The sequence below is a fragment of the Vanacampus margaritifer genome, chromosome 11 (genome assembly GCF_051991255.1).
Source record: "Vanacampus margaritifer isolate UIUO_Vmar chromosome 11, RoL_Vmar_1.0, whole genome shotgun sequence".
Classification (NCBI taxonomy): Eukaryota; Metazoa; Chordata; class Actinopteri; order Syngnathiformes; family Syngnathidae; genus Vanacampus; species Vanacampus margaritifer.
In genome coordinates, this window is record NC_135442.1 from 7,250,972 (window position 1) to 7,271,928 (window position 20,957).

A 20,957-nucleotide genomic window follows, 5' to 3' on the forward strand; every position below is an offset into this window, starting at 1 on the left:
ACAGTTCAATGTCTCGTTATTTCCAGCTTGTAGCCACACGCACACGCACACTCTCTGCCCTGCTGTGTCATTTTAAGCATCTGCATGGAAGCCGCTCCGTCCATATATAGTAATAAGCTTACTTTACTATATTGCAGGGAGACCCTCTAAAACCAGGGGTGGGCAAATTGTGGCCTGCTGAGCATTTAAGCATTATGAAGACTCCTATGGTGTTAGCTGCAGTTTACTTTTTCTTTTCTTTTTTAAGTAAAAATGTTTTAAGTTTGGTTAATTTATTGACAGATTAGAGATATTAATTTAGCATTTTTTTTCAAACTCAGTTAACTAAAATGTATTCAGTCTTTTTTTTTTAGACATTGAATAATTGATTAATTTATTGATTGTAGATAATATTGCCATTATTTTCCGCAAAAAATAATTAAAATATATTGTCATTTTTATTTTTTTAAATTATTATTGGTGATTGATGATTGCCATTTTCATCCTGTAAAACCAAATGCATTTAGTCATTTTAAATATGTTTTTAGTCACTAAATAAGTGGGTAATTGTAAATATTTGATTGTATTGAATAGTTGGTTAGATTATAACTTAATTACTTATAAATAATACTGTTGGGAAATGAGGATGAAATATTTTATTACTAAAATAAAATACTTTACATACATTTTAATGATCTGGCCCATCTGTCCATTTTAAAAAAACAAGTTTGGCCCTTGAAAACCAGTTAACCCTCTCCCAATTCTGGATTTATTTATTTATTTTTTAATGTTGAAAAATGTGCCCACCCCTGTTTTAAACCCAAACTGAAGCGGGACCGTCCATGGAGCTAAGCCGAACACCAAAACGGTATACAAGTTTTTCTAACGGAAAAACACAAGCGGCTTCATTTATTTGACCTTAGCCCCAAATTCTTTTTTTTTTGTATGACTAACCACTTCTCAACACACTTACAAACATACTGAAACATACAGTTTGCTGAAAGGGGCTCTGGATCACAATCGAATTCATTCATTAAAACAAAACACTTTAAAAAGGTCAATACGTGTACAGTACATCATGTTCAGGCAGCTACTTAGTCAACTCTGAGACAGCAGCGCCATCTGCTGTTCATTCAAGGAAAATACCGCTCATCAACTTTCATTTCCAAGCTGAATACTAAAACGGATACAGCTACAACTGCTCTATTATTGGACATTTTTTTAAAACACTATTGCTGACAGATAAAACGACACTTTTGCTTATCATATCTCCTCACAACTAGTATTCAGTTTCACTTGCCGTGCCTTACCGCATTTAAGAATGACACACACTGCTGGTAATAAGTTCCACCATTCACACCCATTTGCACCTGCTGTGATTATAAAGCCAAAGGACAATCTGTGTCCTTGCCAAACATGTCTGACAGTAGATTTGCAAACACACGCGCTGTAAACAAAAGTTCTTCGCTATGCTACCATTACAACATGCCACCTGAAGTAACTGTAAATACAGCACATCTGGACACCTGGAAACGGGTCCATCCATTTATCCATTCTCTGTAGCGTTCGTCCTTTTTCGGGTCACGGGTCAGCTTGGAGCCTATCCCGGCTAACTTTGGCAACAAATGGCAAGGAGAAAAAAAAAATGCTTATTCATACTAAAACAAAAGTGAGTGTTGACTCCCTGCGGGGGTGTGCGCGGAAGATACAACGGACGGACGCTCCTACAAAAAAAAATAAAAGAGAAAAACAGCCCCCCCATCTATTCTTCCACCTGCATGTGTAGCCTGCCAATGATTGTTGCAGATGCCTTACAGAAAGGTTCTGTTGTCGTCGTGGGTCGGACCGCGTCCGCTCGGTTTCCTGATGGTACCTTCTTGAAAAAGTGCAATTGAAACTAAAGTACATATCTTTCCATTCAACACTGTACGCTGCTGCTACATCGTGCTTGGACTAATAAAACCGGATCTTCAGTGTGTGGTTTATTCACCCAATTGGATCTCTTTGTGTAAACGTGTTGAAAACATAACAAAAACAATCTCATATTGTTGACTTGAGGAAAAGTGCTTGTTTTGAGTAAGTTTTATTTTCTGACTTGATACACATGGTTGCAAGTGGATATGGGTACGCGTTGAGTATTGATTTTGTAAAGTTCAACATACACAAGTTATCGAAACGTATTTCAATCTTTGACAATTGCAGTGGAACCTTGATTTAAACACACATTTTTGAGTTGTACCCGTGTTACATATCACAGATGCACAGTACAGACTAGAGTAGGCTAACGTGCCAATATTGGCAGGGGTGAACTTTCCCATCAAAGGCAATGTATAGATATATACGTGGCAGCCATGTTGGTAGGGGTAAGCTAACTGTTAGCTTAGCATCGCCGTTGACATGGAGCTCAAAAGGAGTGTCATTTCATATTTGAGTCATATGTGTACGCGTCTCTCCAACATACTAAATTATGTTATGCAATCCAGGGCGTTACACTAACTTTTTTTGCACTCATTTTTTTCAGTTTTCTAACGCCAGAGACTTGTGCCGTATAATAAATACAATGACAAACTAATTAACTGATTAACTTTCTTAGCGTCTTTAATTGGTAAATAAATATAATTTCGAGGCGGCGTTGTGGACGAGTCAAGCTGGCCGCCTTCCACCCGTTGTGTGGGTCAATTTCAAAATACAAGTAACAAGGCAATTGCTTTGACGTCAATGTCTTACTTGGAAGGCTTTTATTTTGAAGGGCAGCGCGTTCCGTGGCGCTTGATGCATACGGATCACTTCAAATATGAGCCGCGTTGCACCACTCATTTAAAACATGTACTCGCGACGAGCGTCTGGATTAATTATTTACCAGCACAGGCTGCAGTTATGGGCGAGAAAAAAAAACACCAGCAAGGTACATTTGGATACACTTTCAAAACTATTTCAAGATTTCCTATTTATTTACAATAATTTTGTACTGCATTGTAAGTTTTTGGGCCATGATAAAAGGTACTTTAATTTACACCACCCAAACTCCTAGTCCAATAAATCTAGGTTCCACTGAATTCATTTAGTTTGTTTTCGGCCACAAATGCGTACATAAAATAAATTCAAACAGATAATGTCCATCCACAGTTGTTTTCCGTTTGTCTATGTTCAAATGTACCTTCCAGTGCAGTTTGTGGGTTTTACTTGGTGGCGGCCATGATCTTGATGTACTGGAGGGCGCTGTGCGCGGCGGCGTTGTGCGCGTTGCCGCGGGAGATGCCCGTGCCGTGGCACACGGTGACGGGGGAGGTGGACAGCTCCACCAGGCACTGATACTGCCCGTTAGCCGTCAACTCGTCTGCAAAGCACAGCCACAGGTCCTCAGAACAGGCGGCGCGGTTGCCATGGAAACTAGCAGGTTTGTACCTTTCGCGTTTCTACTTCAGTGAAATGATTTCAAATGGTGAAAAAAAAAATCATATGCAAAACATGTCGGTTGTATGGGAAGGCTTTATCATACCGATGTCCAAATAGGCGACGTCAAAGCTTTGCTCCTTGGACAGCTCGGCCATCAGCTGAATGTAGTCCGTGTTGGGGATGCTCAGCGGGTTCCTCCTCAGGAAGGAGATCTTCTCAGCCGACGAGTTCTTGAGATTCTCGAATTGCACCCTGTGTTTAGGCGTCTGTGAGACAGTCAAGGGGAAAATAATAAAAAAAACTCATGAGTAGCCACATTTGGCGTTAAGTTAGGCATGTGACGTGACGCACCCATGTGATTTCAGTGGAGCCTGACAGACTCTGAAGCTTGGCCACCATCTTCTCGGCAGCGGCCTTCTTTGCCGCTTTTTTGGAACTTGCGGAAGCTGCTCGATCAAAAGACGAGCAATGATGAACTACGATGAAGACGTGCGGTCACCTGGCATGATTTCACTTTAATCGACGCGCTCCTACCCGTTTCTGACAGGGACTCCATCGTGCAGGTGACGGTGAATTCTCGCCTGTGTGGCGGGCCGGTCTCCATCAGCATCGTGTACTCGGGAAGGCGCCAGCCTCTCTGCAAGGACAGCTCCTACCGGGAAAGAAACATTGGAGGGAAAGTCAGCTTAGCTTGATGCTAACAAACAATACAACACCAGTCATGTGCTAACAGTTAGCACCAATAGTTCCCGCTGCTATTTTGAAACTTTATGAAGACACCTGTGCTTTGAAAGAGTGAAGTGAAGATAAAGAACAGAGTAAGTTACCTGCAGTGTGCCCACTGAGTTGGGGTGGCTGTTTGATTCTGCCGCGACACCGTTACTCTCGGACTTCACGGGGAAGCTCCTGCAGGAAGGACATCAACGTGAACACCTTTGTGACTCGCCGCTATACTTTTACTATTTGACAGGCACCCACTTTTTTATCTTATCATTTTCAAATAGTTCTAGACTACAAATCGAGTTTCAAAGTATAATAAATCAGTACTCACACTGCAGCAGTGTCCACCTGCAAGATGCGTAGCGCATCCTCAGCAGCGACGTGCTTCGCTGCCTTTTTACTGGGACCTTCACCTGGAAGACACAACACAAAATGACATCACTGTCAAATATAAAGGGTGCGTTTTAAATAAACTACGCACACACAAATGGCTACCTTTGCAGCAGACATCTCCGATGGTCACGCTGAATAGGAAGCTCGGCTGGTGGGTCTCGCCTTCAGCTTTCTCCAGCACGTAGGCGGGGATTTTGCCGTGTTTGGCGCCGTACTCATGCAGCATCTGGATTGGGGTCTTGCCGGCGGCGTTGGCCCTTGGGACTGCATCTTTACTTAGGCTGTGTGAGGTCACACAGAAGAGATGAAATGTCATCACTGGCACCTGGGATTTTAATTTCCTTATGCCGCCTTTTGTTGGTTAATACTTTTTAAATGGGAACATTGAATCCAAATGTTATTTTGATGGTAACGTTCCACTTCCATGTTCAATTCACATTTTAACGGTCTTCTCGTAATGTAATGTGAAGGCATTATTTGATTACTTTATTAAGTGTAATCTTTTGCGTGTTCAAATAAATCAGAATTGAGATCTCATGAAGAAGTTTTCTTTGCAAGGATTTATTAAGAGCTCTTAAGACACAGGAAAAAAGCTTAAATTCGAAAAGTCATATTAAGCTCCCAGTGTGTAGAATATGGAAACACCCAGTCGCTTTATACTAGTACAAAAGATTCTCTCCGCCTCTTAAATTTGACAAAGAGTTAGTGTTTTTAATAAGCAGGCACAAGATACTGATATGATCATCTCAGCTCCCCACCAGCTTCGGAGAAATGATGTAGACAGGCTTTGACCTTGGACCTTCAGTTTTTACGACCAAATGACTAATGACATGAGACCTTGACAACTTTTAAAACATACACATTCTTATCTCAAGAGCTGGCAGGGAGTGAGAAGTTTAAATGTATTTCACAAAATCATTATCACAGTGTTATTCATTTAACTACACATAGTTATATCACATCTATATACCTATAAGTAAATTCAAAAACAGTAAAAATATAAATTGAGAATGTTAAATGTCAACAAATGCATAAGCCAAATTTGAGCTATCACATCTACAAATTACTCTTAATTAATTTTTTTGATGCTAATATCCCACTGTAATGCTAATTAAAGCTCTTTTGTCATCGCAATAGAGGTCCTTCGTTTACGACACATCCCATTTTGTACGTAAATCAGCACGTGACGCTACATTGTTAACAGTGTAACAAACACTACTATTAAAATTGTAATTACAATATTTATACAGTAACCACTTATAGGCCATAAATGTAAAACAATGGAATTTGGGGGCTGCGTGTGTTAGTACGTCATCGTGGAACGCGAGCGTTCGTAAACCCAAAATGCCGTCGTAATGTGAAGAGACCCTCATATCTGATGACTCTTCCGATTCTCAAGCTATGTCAGCCATTTTAGCTTTCACTTTAGCCAACCAGCGGCCCATTTGGTTGATAACAACTTTTCACGATATTGCTACAACATGACATACAACAAGTAACCCTGAAGATATTCGTTAAATGGCCCTTAAGAACTTGGTAAGAACGTTACCGGTAAAAATAAAATAAAAAAATCATCATTTGACGTAAAATTTTCCCCATATCATCAACAACGTCGTGTCTCAACATATCAATATATTGACAATATAAATTTGTATCGTGTGTGTGTTGGGGGGACGATACGAACCTCGAGTCACTGGACGTGATGGCAGCCTGGTATATTTCCTGCGACATGCTTGCGCTTTTGTCGTCTTAACTTATTAGTTGAATATTTGGTGAATAACAATCAATATCTATTAACACATAGCTGGACATGTAAAAAGATTAATTAAATTAAAAAGAAACCCGGAATCGGGATGTTAAAAAGCCTTCATTGTTTTGCACTGGCTGATAGCCGCTGCAATGTGGTAACAACATCCGGGTTAGTGGGGCCAAGGTACGTGACGTCACTGTGGGTATATCGCGATGCAAATGGTTAGCGCCCCCTGTTGGTTGGTTAAGTAAGTAGTGAACGGCATTTACGTACTCAAATACTTTTGGTGAAAGTACTACAAGTACTGATTAATATTCACGCGTACGTAAAAAATAAAAGTACACACTGAAACGTAATCAAGTAGAAAAATAGTTTTGATAACTTGATTAAAAAGCACTGCACACAAAATACAGTCGTTTGCCTTGTTTATTAACTTCCATTGTTTCATACACGAAATATACATAAAAAGGCAAAGTACATATTGTATTAGCAAGGTCTTTTTCATGCAGAATGCACCTTTTTCCTACTTTTGCTTCTATGTACTTATTTTGTAGTATTAACAGTATTTTTTCTTTGTATGCTTATATATATTTATTTTATTTTGTTTTGTCTTGTCTTTACTGCATGACTTGATTTGTATTCCATGCACAGCTCTAGTATGCATCGATGGTTGTTTTAAAGTGCTTTGTAAATAAAGCTGAAGCCTCATAGTATCATGTTCAACTGTTAAACCTGTATTTTTGTGTGTGCATTTTTTTTTTAATCTTAAATTCTGTATTGCAGACTGACGTGCCTTTTCTCAGAAACAAACAAAAGGTATTTCTTTAATGTTATTTACTGTACTTTTGGTTTAATAGAAACTTTATGTATAACGGACAAGTGGTATATGTTATTTTTTATCAACCATCCCTGAAATTTGATAGTGGCTTTTTACTATAAAACCTTTAATGATAGTATTTAGGTAATTGTTGTAAAAAAATGTAAACAGCACTGATTTACAGAATTAAAATGTCCCTCAAATGAAGGTTGGTCAACGAAGTTTAGGAGGAGACTCTTTAGGAACGGGAAAGACAACGTTCTTCCTGAGACAGGAGTCATATCGAGGCATCTGCTTGGAGCCCCACCAGCCGCCCATCTGACTCACATCGCCGTTCACTTTGGTCAGGATATCCACCACGTGACAATTCCTTGATTCCAAAACAAATGCATAATTTAGATGATGAATTTATGAATGGCTACCAACAACCGTTTTTCAGAGTGCATCTTTAACGGCATAGTCAAAGTGGCTTTTGCTACACATTATACATCGAAAGGTGCATCTCATTAAGAACATATAGTGCGGTGAGTGTAAAAAGCATTGTTTTCATGGCCTCACATACCTGGGTACCATTTTGATCAGGTTTTGGCACAAAGATTGAATAAACCTAGCGCCATGCGTCGGGTTTCTGTAAGAAACGTACGATGGGATGGACGACACAGCCAGAAGAAAGTCTGCGTCACACGGGATGGATATTTTCACACCTGCAGCTTCGTCTGTATGGCTGTCAGTCACCAAGAAAACGGGCTTTTGTCTTTCAGAGCCCTGGCATGCCTGGATGAAAAACAATTTGGGTTTCCCCACTAAAGAGTTGCACCCCTGGCCGTTAAACGGTTTCATGAGCTCCGTGATTTTGACGGTGCGGCCGTCTACGCCGCACACGCAATCCTCTTTCCCGTGGCTGAGCACGCAGCACACCAGGCAGTCCATCTGACTGTGGTCGTTGCTGCTGAGCTCTTGTATTAATGAGAGGATCTGTTTCCTGTTGCAGTCCTGACGGATTCGAACCTCGAAGCCGAGCCATTCAAACACCTTTTCCAGACAATCTGAAGACACAGAGCCAGCAATAAGATTTCCGACAAAAAAAATATTTAGTGCAGACATATTTTTAAATCCAGAACTATTACATATGTGCCATTGTTCAGCCAATGAAATTGTCCGTTTAATATCAGCAGGTCCCCAACAAATGAGAACTCGTGAATTACGAAACAGAACAGAAAAAGTATTTCAAGACATTAAACGGTGCTTAGGCATCCTACCTGCATCAACCATGGTCCCGCACCGTTGTTCAAGGGACGGTTCCTCGAAGTGAAAGTTGTTAACTATTAGGCAGATTCCACGCTTTTCTGAATTCATGGTGTAGATTTCCCCAACCTACAGAGAGACAAAATGAAATGATGATGTGACAACATTTATGCTTTGTGCATGACCACACACTTCGCCACTTGTGTTTGTTGACGATTCTGTGGCAAAATAGGCTTGCTCAGGAGCTCTTGTCACTGTGGGGAAGATTAGAAGATGGACGCTGCATAAGATTAAATTATTTTTTTTTTAATACAGTGGAACCACCAAATCCTGCCTCTAAAGAAGGGTTGTAAGAATTGCAAAAACAATCTACAGTAATACCATTTTTTTTTTCTCCTCAATATTGCGATTGCTTACTTCTTTTTTTTCTGGCCAAGCGGAATGCGGCTTTGACGGTCGCCGAGGCAAAAACTCGGACATGGGAGGAGTTCGGTGAGGCCATGGAAAACGACTTCCGGACGGCTTCGAGGAAATTCTGGTCCACCATCCGGCGTCTCAGGAGAGGAAAGCAGTGCACCGTTAACACTGTGTATAGTGGAGACGGGGTGCTGTTGACCTCGACTCGGGACGTCGTGAACCGGTGGGGAGAGTACTTCGAAGACCTCCTCAATTCCACCAACACGCCTTCCTTTGAGGAAGCAGGGTCTGGGGACTCGGGGGTGGGCTCCCCTATCTCTGGGGTCGAAGTCGCCGAGGTGGTTGGAAAGCTTCTCGGTGGCAGGGCCTCGGGGGTGGATGAGATCCGCCCGGAGTTCCTAAAGGCTCTGGATGTTGTGGGGCTGTGGTGGTTGACACGTCTCTGCAGCATCGCGTGGACATCGGGGACGGTGCCTCTGGATTGGCAGACCGGGGTGGTGGTTCCCCTTTTTAAGAAGGGGGACCGGAGGGTGTGTTCCAACTTTAGAGGGATCACACTCCTCAGCCTCCCAGGTAAGGTCTATTCAGGGGTGCTGGAGAGGAGGGTCCGTCGGGAGGTCGAATCTCGGATCCAGGAGGAGCAGTGTGGTTTTCGTCCCGGCCGTGGAACAGTGGACCAGCTCTACACCCTCAGCAGGGTCCTCGAGGGTGCGTGGGAATTCGCCCAACCAGTCCACATGTGCTTTGTGGACTTGGAGAAGGCGTTTGACCGTGTACCTCGGGGAGTTCTGTGGGGGGTGCTTCGGGAGTATGGGTTACCGAGCCCCCTGATACTGGCTATTCGGTCCCTGTACGACCGATGTCAGAGTCTGGTCCGCATTGCCGGCAGTAAGTCGAATTTGTTTCCGGTGAGGGTTGGACTCCGCCAAGGTTGCCCTTTGTCACCGATTCTGTTCATAACTTTTATGGACAGAATTTCTAGGCGTAGCCGAGGCGTTGAGGGGGTCCGGTTTGGTGGCCTCAGCATTGCATCTCTGCTTTTTGCAGATGATGTGGTGCTGTTGGCTTCTTCAAGCCGTGACCTCCAGCTCTCGCTGGAGCGGTTCGCAGCCGAGTGTGAAGCGGTTGGGATGAGGATCAGCACCTCCAAATCCGAGACCATGGTCCTCAGTCGGAAAAGGGTGGAGTGCCCTCTCCGGGTCGGGGAGGAGGTCCTGCCCCAAGTGGAGGAGTTCAAGTATCTTGGGGTCTTGTTCACGAGTGAGGGTAGGTTAGAGCGGGAGATCGACAGGCGGATCGGTGCAGCGTCTGCAGTGATGCGGACGCTGTATCGGTCCGTTGTGGTGAAGAAGGAGCTGAGCCGAAAGGCAAGGCTCTCGATTTACCGGTCGATCTACGTTCCTGCCCTCACCTATGGTCACGAGCTGTGGGTCGTGACCGAAAGAACAAGATCCCGGATACAAGCGGCCGAAATGAGTTTCCTCCGCAGGGTAGCCGGGCTCTCCCTTAGAGATAGGGTGAGAAGCTCGGTCATCCGAGAGGGACTCAGCGTCGAGTCGCTGCTCCTCCACGTTGAGAGGAAGCAGTTGAGGTGGCTCGGGCATCTGGTTCGGATGCCTCCTGGACGCCTCCCTGGGGAGGTGTTCCGGGCATGTCCTACCGGCAGGAGGCCCCGGGGACGACCCAGGACACGCTGGAGAGACTATGTCTCTCGGCTGTCCTGGGAACGCCTTGGGGTCCCGTCGGATGAGCTGGCTGAAGTGGCTGGGGAGAGGCTTGAAATGTATTAATTAATAAGAGGGGAAGTCAACCCCCCCAAAACTTTTTTGGGGGAAAAATATGTTCTATGCAGCCCCACTAGTCTGTCAATATTGCGTTAAGCAGCAAAATCCAGCAGTTTTTATCAATAACAGAAGGCGGCCATTTTGCCACTTGCTGTCGACTAAAGATGACATCACATTTTCTCACGGCTCATGCAACGACCAATCGCAGCTCACCTGTTTTCTTAAGCTGTCATCTTCAGTCGACAGCAAGTGGTAAAATGGCCGCCCCCCCAGAGATGGTTAAAAACGGCTGGATTTTGCTTCATAACTTATATTTTAAAAATGTAATGTCACGTTTAGACTAGTGAGGTCACATATATTGTCAAGAAATGTTTAAGGTTGACTTAAATTACCTGACAGCTCACTCGAGCAAGGATTCTGAGGCTCGGAGAACGTGTTGACCTGCTCAAAAATATTTGTGTCATTCCAGCAAGCGCAAAATAACAAAGATGATTGATCAATTTAAAACTCAAAATATTGAATATAAAAATAATTTTAAAAGTCAAGTTTAGGTCTCTAAGGCCATTTTTTTCTCCCTCAAAGCGTCTTAGGTCTACACAGTATCCGAACAAACGTTAGGAATTAACTTTAATTAACGACTACTAACCTGTTTTGACATGACTTCAATCTCAGCAGCTCAGACACAACACTTTCGTCGTCCAGATAATGGAAAATAACTGCATGGGAAGAATTTATATGTTCTTCGGAATGAATGGCGCCTCCCTCCTCTAGGCACCGCCCACAGGAAAAAATAAGGAAGTACAGTAGCCTACTTACGTTTGTGTCATGTTTTGGTTCTGTCATGTTTTGGTTTTGGTTCTGTCATGTTCAGTTTCTGCTTTCCTTGTGTGTTTTCCTTGTCTTGTTGATTGTGACCCTGCCCTTCCTTGTGTTGTCCAATCAGTGCCCTCAGCCACTTGTGTCTGGTCCAGGTGTGTCTTGTTGCGTCATTAGTGTTAGTGTATTTAGTCTGCTGTCTCTCCTCTGTCTGTGTTGGTGCATTGTGGTATGTATGTTTGTCCTCATGTCATGCTGCCTGTTTTCTGTTCCCGCCCAAGTTCTAGTTCTAGTTCTAGTTCTAGTTCTAGTTCTAGTTCTAGTTCTAGTTCTAGTTCTAGTTCTAGTTCTAGTTCTAGTTCTAGTTCTAGTTCAAGTTCATGTTCATGTTTTGTTGCTGTCTGTTTTTTGTTCCCTCTTTTGTTCAAGTTCATGCATTGTTTTATGTTTTTGAACTTTGGAAACCTTTTTGTTAATAGAAATTAAATCCCTTTTTTTGGACTACACCCCTGCCTCCTTGCTCTGCCTTCCCGCATCTGGGTCCTAAAGCCCCCCGTTTTGACAGTTTGTTTGTAGCTATGTGGGTCATTTCAGAATTGATGTACTGTACTTTTTTTTTTTTCGACCACACCTGCACGCACTTTCGCGAAATTACAAAAAAATGACAAAACATGCACTTGTGTACATTTTATTTTTTATTTTTTCCCTTCTTTTCAAGGAGAGCTCAGTATTGTTGTTTAAATGTACAAACTGTAACGATCTTGTAATTGTTCAAATAGTTTGTTTTATTCGATAGCAATAAATACTAAGTTCTGCTCTGATGTGTCTTTCAGCAGAAACAGGATCTAGCTCATTGCTATTTGTCAAGTGTCGAGCCAAAGTAAAGGCAGTAAATGAGCAATCCAGTAGTGTCATTAAACTTTATTAGAGTGCGTTTCAAGTCGGTTTACTCTTCGTGGTTTTGATATGACCTTTGCTGACCCGGAAGCTAAGCCACAACCTCCAGTTTGCTCCTGAGCTGTCGAACTCGAACGACCCTGAAGACGCACACACAGAAATACAAAAAAAACGCACACTGGTTACGAAATGGAAAGTGTGGCACAAACAGCATGACTATGAGTCAGTATGTGTTAGCTGCTTTGTGTTGGTCAATTAGAAAAAAGAAAGAAAAAAAAGTGATTGCAAGGTAGTACATTGTGAAAAGTTCAGTTATGAATGCTTTAAAGCAATGTCGTTTTAGTCATTCAATTAAAAATAATAATCATTTAGTCAGTTTAGCTTGAACGGACACAAAAAGTGTCAAAACACTAATAATAATTCAAATAACGATTTGAGTATTTCATTATATTTCCCAACATATTCTTTTAGCAGTTTTGCATCTTTCTGAAGTAACTTGGAGCATAACCTGCAGCATTGTACCATCTTGGATAGACCTGATATTTTTGTTAATATCTCTTAATACATGTCCAACCCAGTCAACAACTAGAGTACTTTTAAATGTGTACAATATTGTAATCTGTGTGTAAATTGTATATTTTGACTATAAATTACGTACACACAAGATCATATATATATAGTGCATTTGTAGGCCATATTTGCTGTGTGTAGTTATTTTTTTCCCCTGGAAATGACGCAATTGGCTGAAGACAATAAGCTGTTGTGTTATAGGAGATATTAACATAAATTGTAACTATTAATGTTTAATAATAATTATTCTGTCAGAGAGGTAATCATTCAACAATTTAACATTGTGGTTCAAGTTTAATTCAAACAGACATAATTAAGTTAAAATAGCAACATGCCAAAGACACTGAGTATTAACTTTGTAAATTATATAGCTTTAAAGAGGGGCAGCACGGTGGCTGACTGGTTAGTACGTCCGCCTCCCAGTGCTGAGGACGTGAGATCGAGTCCGGGCTTCGGCCTTCGTGGGTGGAATTTGCATATTCTCCCCGTGCTTGCGTGGGTTTTCACCGGTTACTCCGGTTTCCTTCCACATTCCAAAAACATGCACGGCAGGTTAATTGAACACTCCAAATTGTCCCTAGGTGTGATTGTGAGTGTTGTTGTTTGTCTCTGTGTGCCCTGGCTGGCAACCAGTTCAGGGTGTACCCAGCCTACTGCCCGAAGCCAGCTGGGATAGGCTCCAGCAACCCCCGCGACCCTTGTGAGGACAAGTGGCCAAGAAAATGGATGGATAGGTTTAAAGATGGACTACAAACGTTGCACAAAACAATGTGTTTTTATGGTTTAATTTAAAAATATATATATCTATAACGATTGTACCATATTATTATTATTATTATTATGCTATTTGCTGTGTGTAGTTATTTTTTCCCCCCTGGAAATGACACAATTGGCTAAAGACAGTAAGCTGTTGTGTTATAGGAGATATTAACATAAATTGTAACTATTAATGTTTAATAATAATTATTCTGTCAGAGAGGTAATCATTCAACAATTTAACATTGTGGTTCAAGTGTAATTCAAACAGACATAATTAAGTTAATATAGCAACATGCTAAAGACACTGAGTATTAACTTTGTAAATGATATAGGTTCAAAGATGGACTACAAACGTTGCACAAAACAATGTGTTTTTATTGTTTAATTTAAAAAAAAATCTATAGTAAAATGACGTGAGGATTTTTGTTTGTTAAAAATATTACTAACGATTGTACCATATTATTATTATTATTATTATGCTATTCTGTGTCGCCTACTCACTGTCCGTGGTGAGGGAGTGCACGCTGGTGACGTGTCTTCGTCCGAGGCCGTGGCTCCTGGACAGGACGCAGTCCAGGTAGATTTCCCAAAAGACCCGAGCCAGGTCCCAGAAGAGGGCCGTGTGCTTGCCGTTGTCCGACGCCCGCAGCACCTCCATCAGGTCCCAGAAGCCGGCTACCGTGTCGGCCACCCTGGGCGAGCGCATCTCCAGGAGCCGAGCGGACGCCGAGTCCCAACACTGCGGGTTGGCGCGGGGCACCGTCAGGGGGTCCACCAGCCGCGGGTCCACCTGACCGTGCAGGGGCAACGCGCACACGCAGCTCAGCACCAACATTGTGGCTGCCGGCTTGTTCAGTGCCAGCGGGGCCATCTGCGGGGGGCCATTGAGCACCGCAAGGCACCATTTGGCCTTTTTAGAGCATAATAGCAGCAAATAGACTCGAACGCAAATCGACCACTTACCATGAAAAGTGTGAAGTGTTGATGGAGAATCTGTTTAGTCCTTAATGACGTCACAGCTTTCCTTAAGCACTACCACTCAACTTGCTTGTTACCTGCATGGGGCTCAATCGAATTAAATTGAAGGGAGCAACTATGTACAGTAGTCATAAATGATGGATGCAGAAGAGTACTAAGGAAGAAAAGGAAGGACTAAACTCTCTCTTGAATCACTTCGGGGGGGCTGCAACGAAAGCTCACATAGTCAACAAGTGTGAGGGGGGGGGGGGGACACAAGACATGCATAATTACATTTATTTAACAAGTCTGTAACAATAATCACAGTCTACAACTCTAGAAAAATTGAGCAGACTATCTTCTGTAAAAAAAAAAAAAAACGCTTTTAATGACAATATTTGTATAGAATTTGAGACTATGTTGTCAGTTTTCTTTTCATTCAATGACATCTAATGACAACCAATACAAATATAACGTTGATTTATTTATTTTATTTTTTTCTTAATTCACAACTACAAACTGCAACCACAAAATTAAGTAACTTGCTAAATTATTACCTCTCAGACTACAAAATTTAAAATTAAATATGCATTTATTTGAGTATCGGTCTAAATATCATATTATGGCCACTCAGCTATATAAACACAAGCTCAAAATTATTCAGATAAAATTTCGAGTTAATGTGTATTTTAATTTGTTGAATTAACATACGTTCTTCAAATGATATTTTCGCATTTTGACAAAAGTTCCATATCCAAAATGATTCATAACCTTTTTTTCAGCAGGCTTATTACAATGTAATAATATAAATACTGAAAATTACTGAAGAAAAAGATAATTTCACATGACACATTCTACTCACTGTATTGTCGTTGTACAGTACTATGCCGACAAACACATCAAAATAAAATCATACTGTACTGCAAACAGAATAATGAGCATTGTTGTTAAATTATTATCTTTCTGACAGTGATGATATTACTAAATAATACTAATTCATTAGTCAAAATGGTCATTTTTAAATAGTAAAATATGACATTTTTGTACAGAAATTATTGTTTTGGTATTCTAGCTCCCCTAAACTGACTCATTGATTTAAAATTAGCCTGCTAATTAAGAATCCTGTAATCACATTTGAATTCTTTTCGGATTAAATAAGTATTTAAATGAGAGTTTTATGACGACAGCATGTGTAGCTCTTTACATCGGCCAAATAGAAGGGTTGAGTCAAGATTAAAAGTGGAGACGATGCTGCACAAGTTCCATTTCCGTGCTTTTACTGAAATGTCAGGCGCATGCGTGACGTCAGACCTTATTATCTTCACAGCGAGAGGCCGACTTTAAATGTTCCTGCTGGGAGTCGTACACAGTCATTCATCATTGTGATCACACTTCAAAAAGAAAAAAAAAAGACAATATCGCTCCAAAGTATTCAGTTGAAAAACAAAATGTACAAGTAAATGTGCACTTAGAACAAACTGTCATCGTCATCCAGAAAAGCCCTACCTGATTGGTTGAAAACAGCAAGAGGGTAAAAAAGTTTTTTTTTATTTTTTTTTTTAAATATATACACGTACAAATAAATATAGAAAGTAGTAAATACATTCTAAAACCACAGAGCAGAGAATAATTATATGACTGTGAGTATTATTCTGTGGTCTGTTTCTACGTATTGCTGTTCTATATTGTCAAGAAGGGGGAAGCTTGGGGACCCAAATGCGGGAAGACGAGGCGAGGAGGCAGAGGTTCACTCGAAAAAGAATTTAATTTCTATGACAAAAAGATTTTCAAAGTACAAAACAAAACATAAAACAAAACATGAACCAAAACGTGAACCAAAACATGGGAGGGAAAAACTAGGCAAAAACAAACCGCATGACATGGGGACAAGACGATGCAAAAACGGGCAGCATGACGTGGAGAAAAACATACAATGAATCCACACAGACAGAGCGAAGACAGCAGACTAAATACACCAACACTAATGACGCAACAAGACACACCTGGGCAAGACACAAGTGGCTGAGGGCACTGATTGGATGGCACGAGGAAGGGCAGGATCACAATTAACAAGACCAGGAAGACACACAAGGAAAACAGAAACTAAACATGACATAACAGAAACTAAACATGACATATATGAGTTAAAGAAGCAGTTACTTGAAGGTTTATAATTACTGAAACACGCACTAATTTCCATCAACCCATCTATGGCGTTTTTCATTATATGTTAGCATTAAGCTAGTGGATGTTGGCTAAGGTAGCAGCAGAATGGACACCAATCACAGTGCTAAATGCTAATGTTTTAACGCATAAGTCAAAAGATTTTTTTTAAACGGTTTTATATGCCTTTACAAGTCTAAACACGGTATTCTATGTGTTTAAGAAGCAGTTACTTGAAGGTTTATAATGACTGAAACACGCACTAATTTCCATCAACCCTTCTAAGCGTTTTGCATTATATGTTAGCATTAAGATAGTGGATGTTGGCTAAGGTAGCAGCAGAATGGACACCAATCACAGTGCTAAATGCTAATGTTTTAACGCATAAGTCAAAAGATTTTTTTTAAACGGTTTTATATGCCTTTACAAGTCAAATCACGGTATTCTATGTGTTTAAGAAGCAGTTACTTGAAGGTTTATAATGACTGAAACACGCACTAATTTCCATCAACCCATCTATGGCGTTTTTCATTATATGTTAGCATTAAGCTAGTGGATTTTGGCTAAGGTAGCAGCAGAATGGACACCAATCACAGTGCTAATGTTTTAAAGCACAAGTCAAAAGTTTTCTTTTCTGCCTGTGCTAATCTAAACACGGTATTCGGATTAATACTGCATTTGAGGAATAATAATTAAGAAGACTAATCCAACCAGTTTAAGCCATGCATGTACGCTAACATTTATGTAGCAACGCCCCCTACTGTCGATTGAAAATTATGAATATGAAGTTCAATGAAGGATCTCAACTTTTTTGGGGGGCGAAGAGGGTCACTCTTAAAATGTTGTTATTGACCCATTTGTGTTTGTAATAACCTGACGGGAAACCAAAATATTTGATCCATTTTTGATGACTTTGTTCACGCATACTAATCTAAGGAACGTGTTGGAGAAAAAGACAAAAAAAGAAGAAGAGTTAAAAGGAGTCAGTATTTTATTGACCAGTCCAAGTGTACATGATGCAGTGAGATAAGAGAGGACAGTGGATGAGCAGACGAGAGACATGGAGTCAACACACCCACCACCATCTGGAGAGGACAAGAAGAAGAACCCTGCACGAGGCCTCGGTATGTACAGGCACCATTGAGTGTGAATGTGATTAAAAACATTAGATGGGACACACACACAAACATACATACAGAAGTGCTCTCATTTGCTTATTATTCATCATCGTAAATATGAATCAGCTCTTTTCGTTGTTGCTCCTCTTTGAAGCAAAATGAAACAAGATGAGCGAGCGGCCGAATCGAGAACTAGATGATTATCAGCGGAAGGTTTTTCAAATTCCACCTCTGTCCCCATTTGTGCAATATCTCTCTTTTGCATAGTAAATAAAAGTTAAATGTTTCCTTGTTGACATGCACCTTATGTTTTTCTAGCATATTTTTCTTACAGACCCTGGGGGACTCCCATATAGAATTATTATAAGCCCACTATACAGTAGTGATTGCATGCAGCGTTTCCTGTAGACTGGATTCCTACTATGAGAGTAAAAGGCGAAGCCGGATGTCGTAGGTGTGTGGATGGGTGAGCCCTGGCTGGACACGACAGAGGGCAAAGTGCTCCGTGTGCAACATCCATATGTTCATGGTGATTGCTTCTTTGGCTTTTTCTTCAACGTCAATACTGCGAGCGGACCGCGTGTCGCACTCCATCTCTGACATGCTTCTCTCGGGCGCCACACGGCGAGGCTCCGGAGGTTACATTTTTTCAGCCCAAAATCGTCATTATTAGTGTTTCAATAGCCTGCTATAAAACATGCTAATGTAAAAAAGAAAGAAAGAAGAAAAAGTTATTGGAAAATCATTTCAATATAACGGAATATTAGGACCGTGTATGTAAAGATATATATTTTTTCAGAGGTGGGGAAATATTCTGAGAAAAAAAACTTGCAATTTGCGACTTTATTAAGTGGCAAATTTCCGAGAAAAAAACTTGCGACTTTATAGTGGCAAATTTAAGACTTTATAAAGTGGCAAATTTGCGACTTCACAAAGTGGCGAATTTGCGAGAAAAAAACTTGCAATTTGCGAGAAAAAAAAACGTACAAATTTGCGAGAAAAAAACGTGCAAATATGCAACTTTATAGTGGCAAATTTGCCACTTTACAAAAGTGGCAAATTTCCGAGAAAAAAACTTGCGACTTTATAGTGGCAAATTTAAGACTTTATAACGTGGCAAATTTGCGTCTTCACAAAGTGGCGAATTTGCGAGAAAAAAACTTGCAATTTGCGAAAAAAAAAACGTACAAATTTGCGAGAAAAAAACGTGCAAATATGCAACTTTATAGTGGCAAATTTGCCACTTTACAAAAGTGGCAAATTTGCGAGAAAAAAACTTGCGACTTTATAGTGGCAAATTTAAGACTTTATAAAGTGGCAAATTTAAGACTTCACAAAGTGGCGAATTTGCGAGAAAAAAACTCGCAATTTTGCGACTATAGTGACAAATTTGAGACTTTATAAAGTGGAAAATTTACAACTTTATAAAGTCTTATATTTGCAAGTTTTTTTTTACACGTAGCGTAGGATTCGTCGGTGGTTACTGTTTATAAAATAAAAAGGCAGGATAAAGACAGATTTATTTTTAATTTAAACTTTACTCGTCATACACGGCAGCTAGAACGGCAACACTTCCTGATCCCCTATCAGCTGACTAACACTAACCAATCAGAAGCTAGCATACTTTAGGTAAATGCAAGAGAATGACGGCGAGCAGCAGATTCAACACATCAACTTAGCTACGTGTACAAAAAAAAAAATGTCCGAATGTGTAAATAATAATTCTGGAAACATAAATGAACAAGTAAATAAACATTTTAACAAATTAACTTAAATGCTTAAGCCTCAGAGTGTGCCTGTGGACCTTCGCACATCTGCCCCTTTATAAACTCGCAAATTTGCTAGTTTTTTTCTCAGATATTACCGCCCCTAAAAAAAATTTTTTTTTATACGTGACCCTAATACGCCGTCATATTTCAAAGCTAAAATGCTAAGATTATGTACAGTTTTTGACACCATTCACTGGCCTGCGTCTCACATGCAGCCCGCTGTCAATCATGTGGTCATAGTTGGAATGACGCTATTTCCTCCTCCCCTCCCCCGTGTTGCTTTCCCGTCTCTTTGGAAGGATGTGTTTTTTTTTTTGCTGAATATTCACAGCTTAACGTAGCCATGCAGAGCCCGTGTTGAGGTGCTCTTCATGCCGGAGGGCCAGCAAGCAGCGCTGGACGTGAGGAGAAAGGTGCCAGGTGTGAGAGCACCTGTGCACTGGCACTGAAAACGAAGGGCGGTAGACGACGAGCTCTGTCATTCTACAGATCAGGCTTGCGTGTGATGAGTGGTGTGAAAAAGGCTAAAAGGTCGCGCGCGTCTACTGTCACTACGATGGAATTTGTTAAAATGTCCACTATATCTGTTTTTTTTTTAAATATATATATAATTATTATTCAAGTAAATCTAATGCCAAAGGTCAACAGCAATAAGTGCAGTCCAGCTGTCAGGTTGCCAACTAAGGAAGCCTTGGAGGAGTCCGTCTGTGTTTGGCGTCCGCCCTTCAGCGTTAAATGGCTGTGGCGTTGGGGTCGTACCGCCGTTTCTTCACATTTCTTGCAAGGAGACAAGAAACACCTGTTAGCAACTTCACATCTGGGACGCGACCGGTGCAACATGGACGTGCAGCCTCATTCTTTTGTCTTGGTCATCGACTATTAGTGGACAAAGGAACTATAAGGTGTGTCAGAAAAGTTCCAGGACTGGTGTCAAAAAAGAAATACGATTTCTTCAGGCAGGAACTGTCAGATGCTCATGGCATTTTGAGAGGGCATGTTGTCATGGTATCGCATCCACAAGTTTTCCGGCCCAACTCTAAAGGATCTTTTTGTACACATTCTGCTTGTAGTTTGGGTTTGAAATTTATCTTTTATGACGCTAATGCTGGAACATTTCTGACATACCTCGTATGTTGAAGTGAGGGGAGGAGCTTAAGACTGTTTATAGCGCTGTCCAATAGAAAAGCAGTGCTTGCATGCCACCATCTTGGCAATAAACCCAAAACAAAACTTCTTTGTGCTTGTTTCTGATCAACAATATTTGTGGATCAATGTGACTCGTTCTTTGTTTAATTAACAATAATAAAACTTGCATATTTTAATTTTTTTTTTTTTTTAAAGAAAAGAGAATAAATAATAAACAACAACTTTGTGCTTGTTTTTGACCAACAATTTTCATGGATCAAT

General features: G+C 40.9%; 4 protein-coding genes across 12 annotated transcripts in view; all 4 read right to left on the reverse strand.

Moving 5' to 3' along the window:
• Window positions 1-2,024: 2,024 nt before the first annotated feature.
• Window positions 2,025-6,423, reverse strand: prkra (protein kinase, interferon-inducible double stranded RNA dependent activator). Its single transcript, XM_077579448.1, has 8 exons — window positions 6,173-6,423; window positions 4,591-4,769; window positions 4,427-4,508; window positions 4,203-4,281; window positions 3,910-4,027; window positions 3,727-3,821; window positions 3,479-3,641; window positions 2,025-3,316 (listed from the first exon to the last, which is right to left on the reverse strand). The coding sequence occupies exons 1-8, from the start codon at window positions 6,217-6,219 to the stop codon at window positions 3,159-3,161; spliced, it is 921 nt and encodes a 306-aa protein (XP_077435574.1). The 5' UTR covers window positions 6,220-6,423; the 3' UTR covers window positions 2,025-3,158.
• A 227-nt stretch (window positions 6,424-6,650) lies between these two features.
• casp10 (caspase 10, apoptosis-related cysteine peptidase) lies at window positions 6,651-11,593 on the reverse strand. 6 transcript variants are annotated; one of them, XM_077579443.1, is made up of 7 exons: window positions 11,318-11,579; window positions 11,148-11,217; window positions 10,894-10,942; window positions 8,718-10,492; window positions 8,315-8,429; window positions 7,618-8,101; window positions 6,651-7,425 (listed from the first exon to the last, which is right to left on the reverse strand). In XM_077579443.1, exons 4-7 carry the CDS (start codon window positions 8,778-8,780, stop codon window positions 7,269-7,271), a joined length of 819 nt encoding a protein of 272 aa, XP_077435569.1. In that variant the 5' UTR covers window positions 8,781-10,492; window positions 10,894-10,942; window positions 11,148-11,217; window positions 11,318-11,579; the 3' UTR covers window positions 6,651-7,268. The 6 variants fall into 6 exon arrangements, with proteins under 6 accessions (XP_077435569.1, XP_077435573.1, XP_077435568.1 ...); XM_077579447.1 differs by lacking the exon at window positions 8,718-10,492 and having other exon boundaries at window positions 11,318-11,477; XM_077579446.1 differs by lacking the exon at window positions 8,718-10,492 and having other exon boundaries at window positions 7,279-7,425; window positions 7,618-7,683; window positions 7,760-8,101; window positions 11,148-11,593.
• A 499-nt stretch (window positions 11,594-12,092) lies between these two features.
• LOC144060933 (protein FAM237A-like) lies at window positions 12,093-14,867 on the reverse strand. 2 transcript variants are annotated; one of them, XM_077580895.1, is made up of 3 exons: window positions 14,507-14,867; window positions 14,045-14,414; window positions 12,093-12,354 (listed from the first exon to the last, which is right to left on the reverse strand). In XM_077580895.1, the coding sequence occupies exons 1-3, from the start codon at window positions 14,507-14,509 to the stop codon at window positions 12,254-12,256; spliced, it is 474 nt and encodes a 157-aa protein (XP_077437021.1). In that variant the 5' UTR covers window positions 14,510-14,867; the 3' UTR covers window positions 12,093-12,253. The 2 variants fall into 2 exon arrangements, with proteins under 2 accessions (XP_077437021.1, XP_077437022.1); XM_077580896.1 differs by having other exon boundaries at window positions 14,045-14,867.
• Window positions 14,868-17,636: 2,769 nt separating this feature from the next.
• Window positions 17,637-20,957, reverse strand: part of adam23b (ADAM metallopeptidase domain 23b) — a 43,853-nt gene continuing 40,532 nt past the window's right edge. For all 3 annotated transcript variants that reach the window (XM_077581001.1, XM_077581002.1, XM_077581000.1), the window contains one exon: window positions 17,637-20,327. In XM_077581001.1, coding sequence (XP_077437127.1) covers window positions 20,282-20,327 — 46 coding nt within the window. In that variant the 3' untranslated portion in view covers window positions 17,637-20,281. The remainder of the gene's footprint in view (window positions 20,328-20,957) is intronic.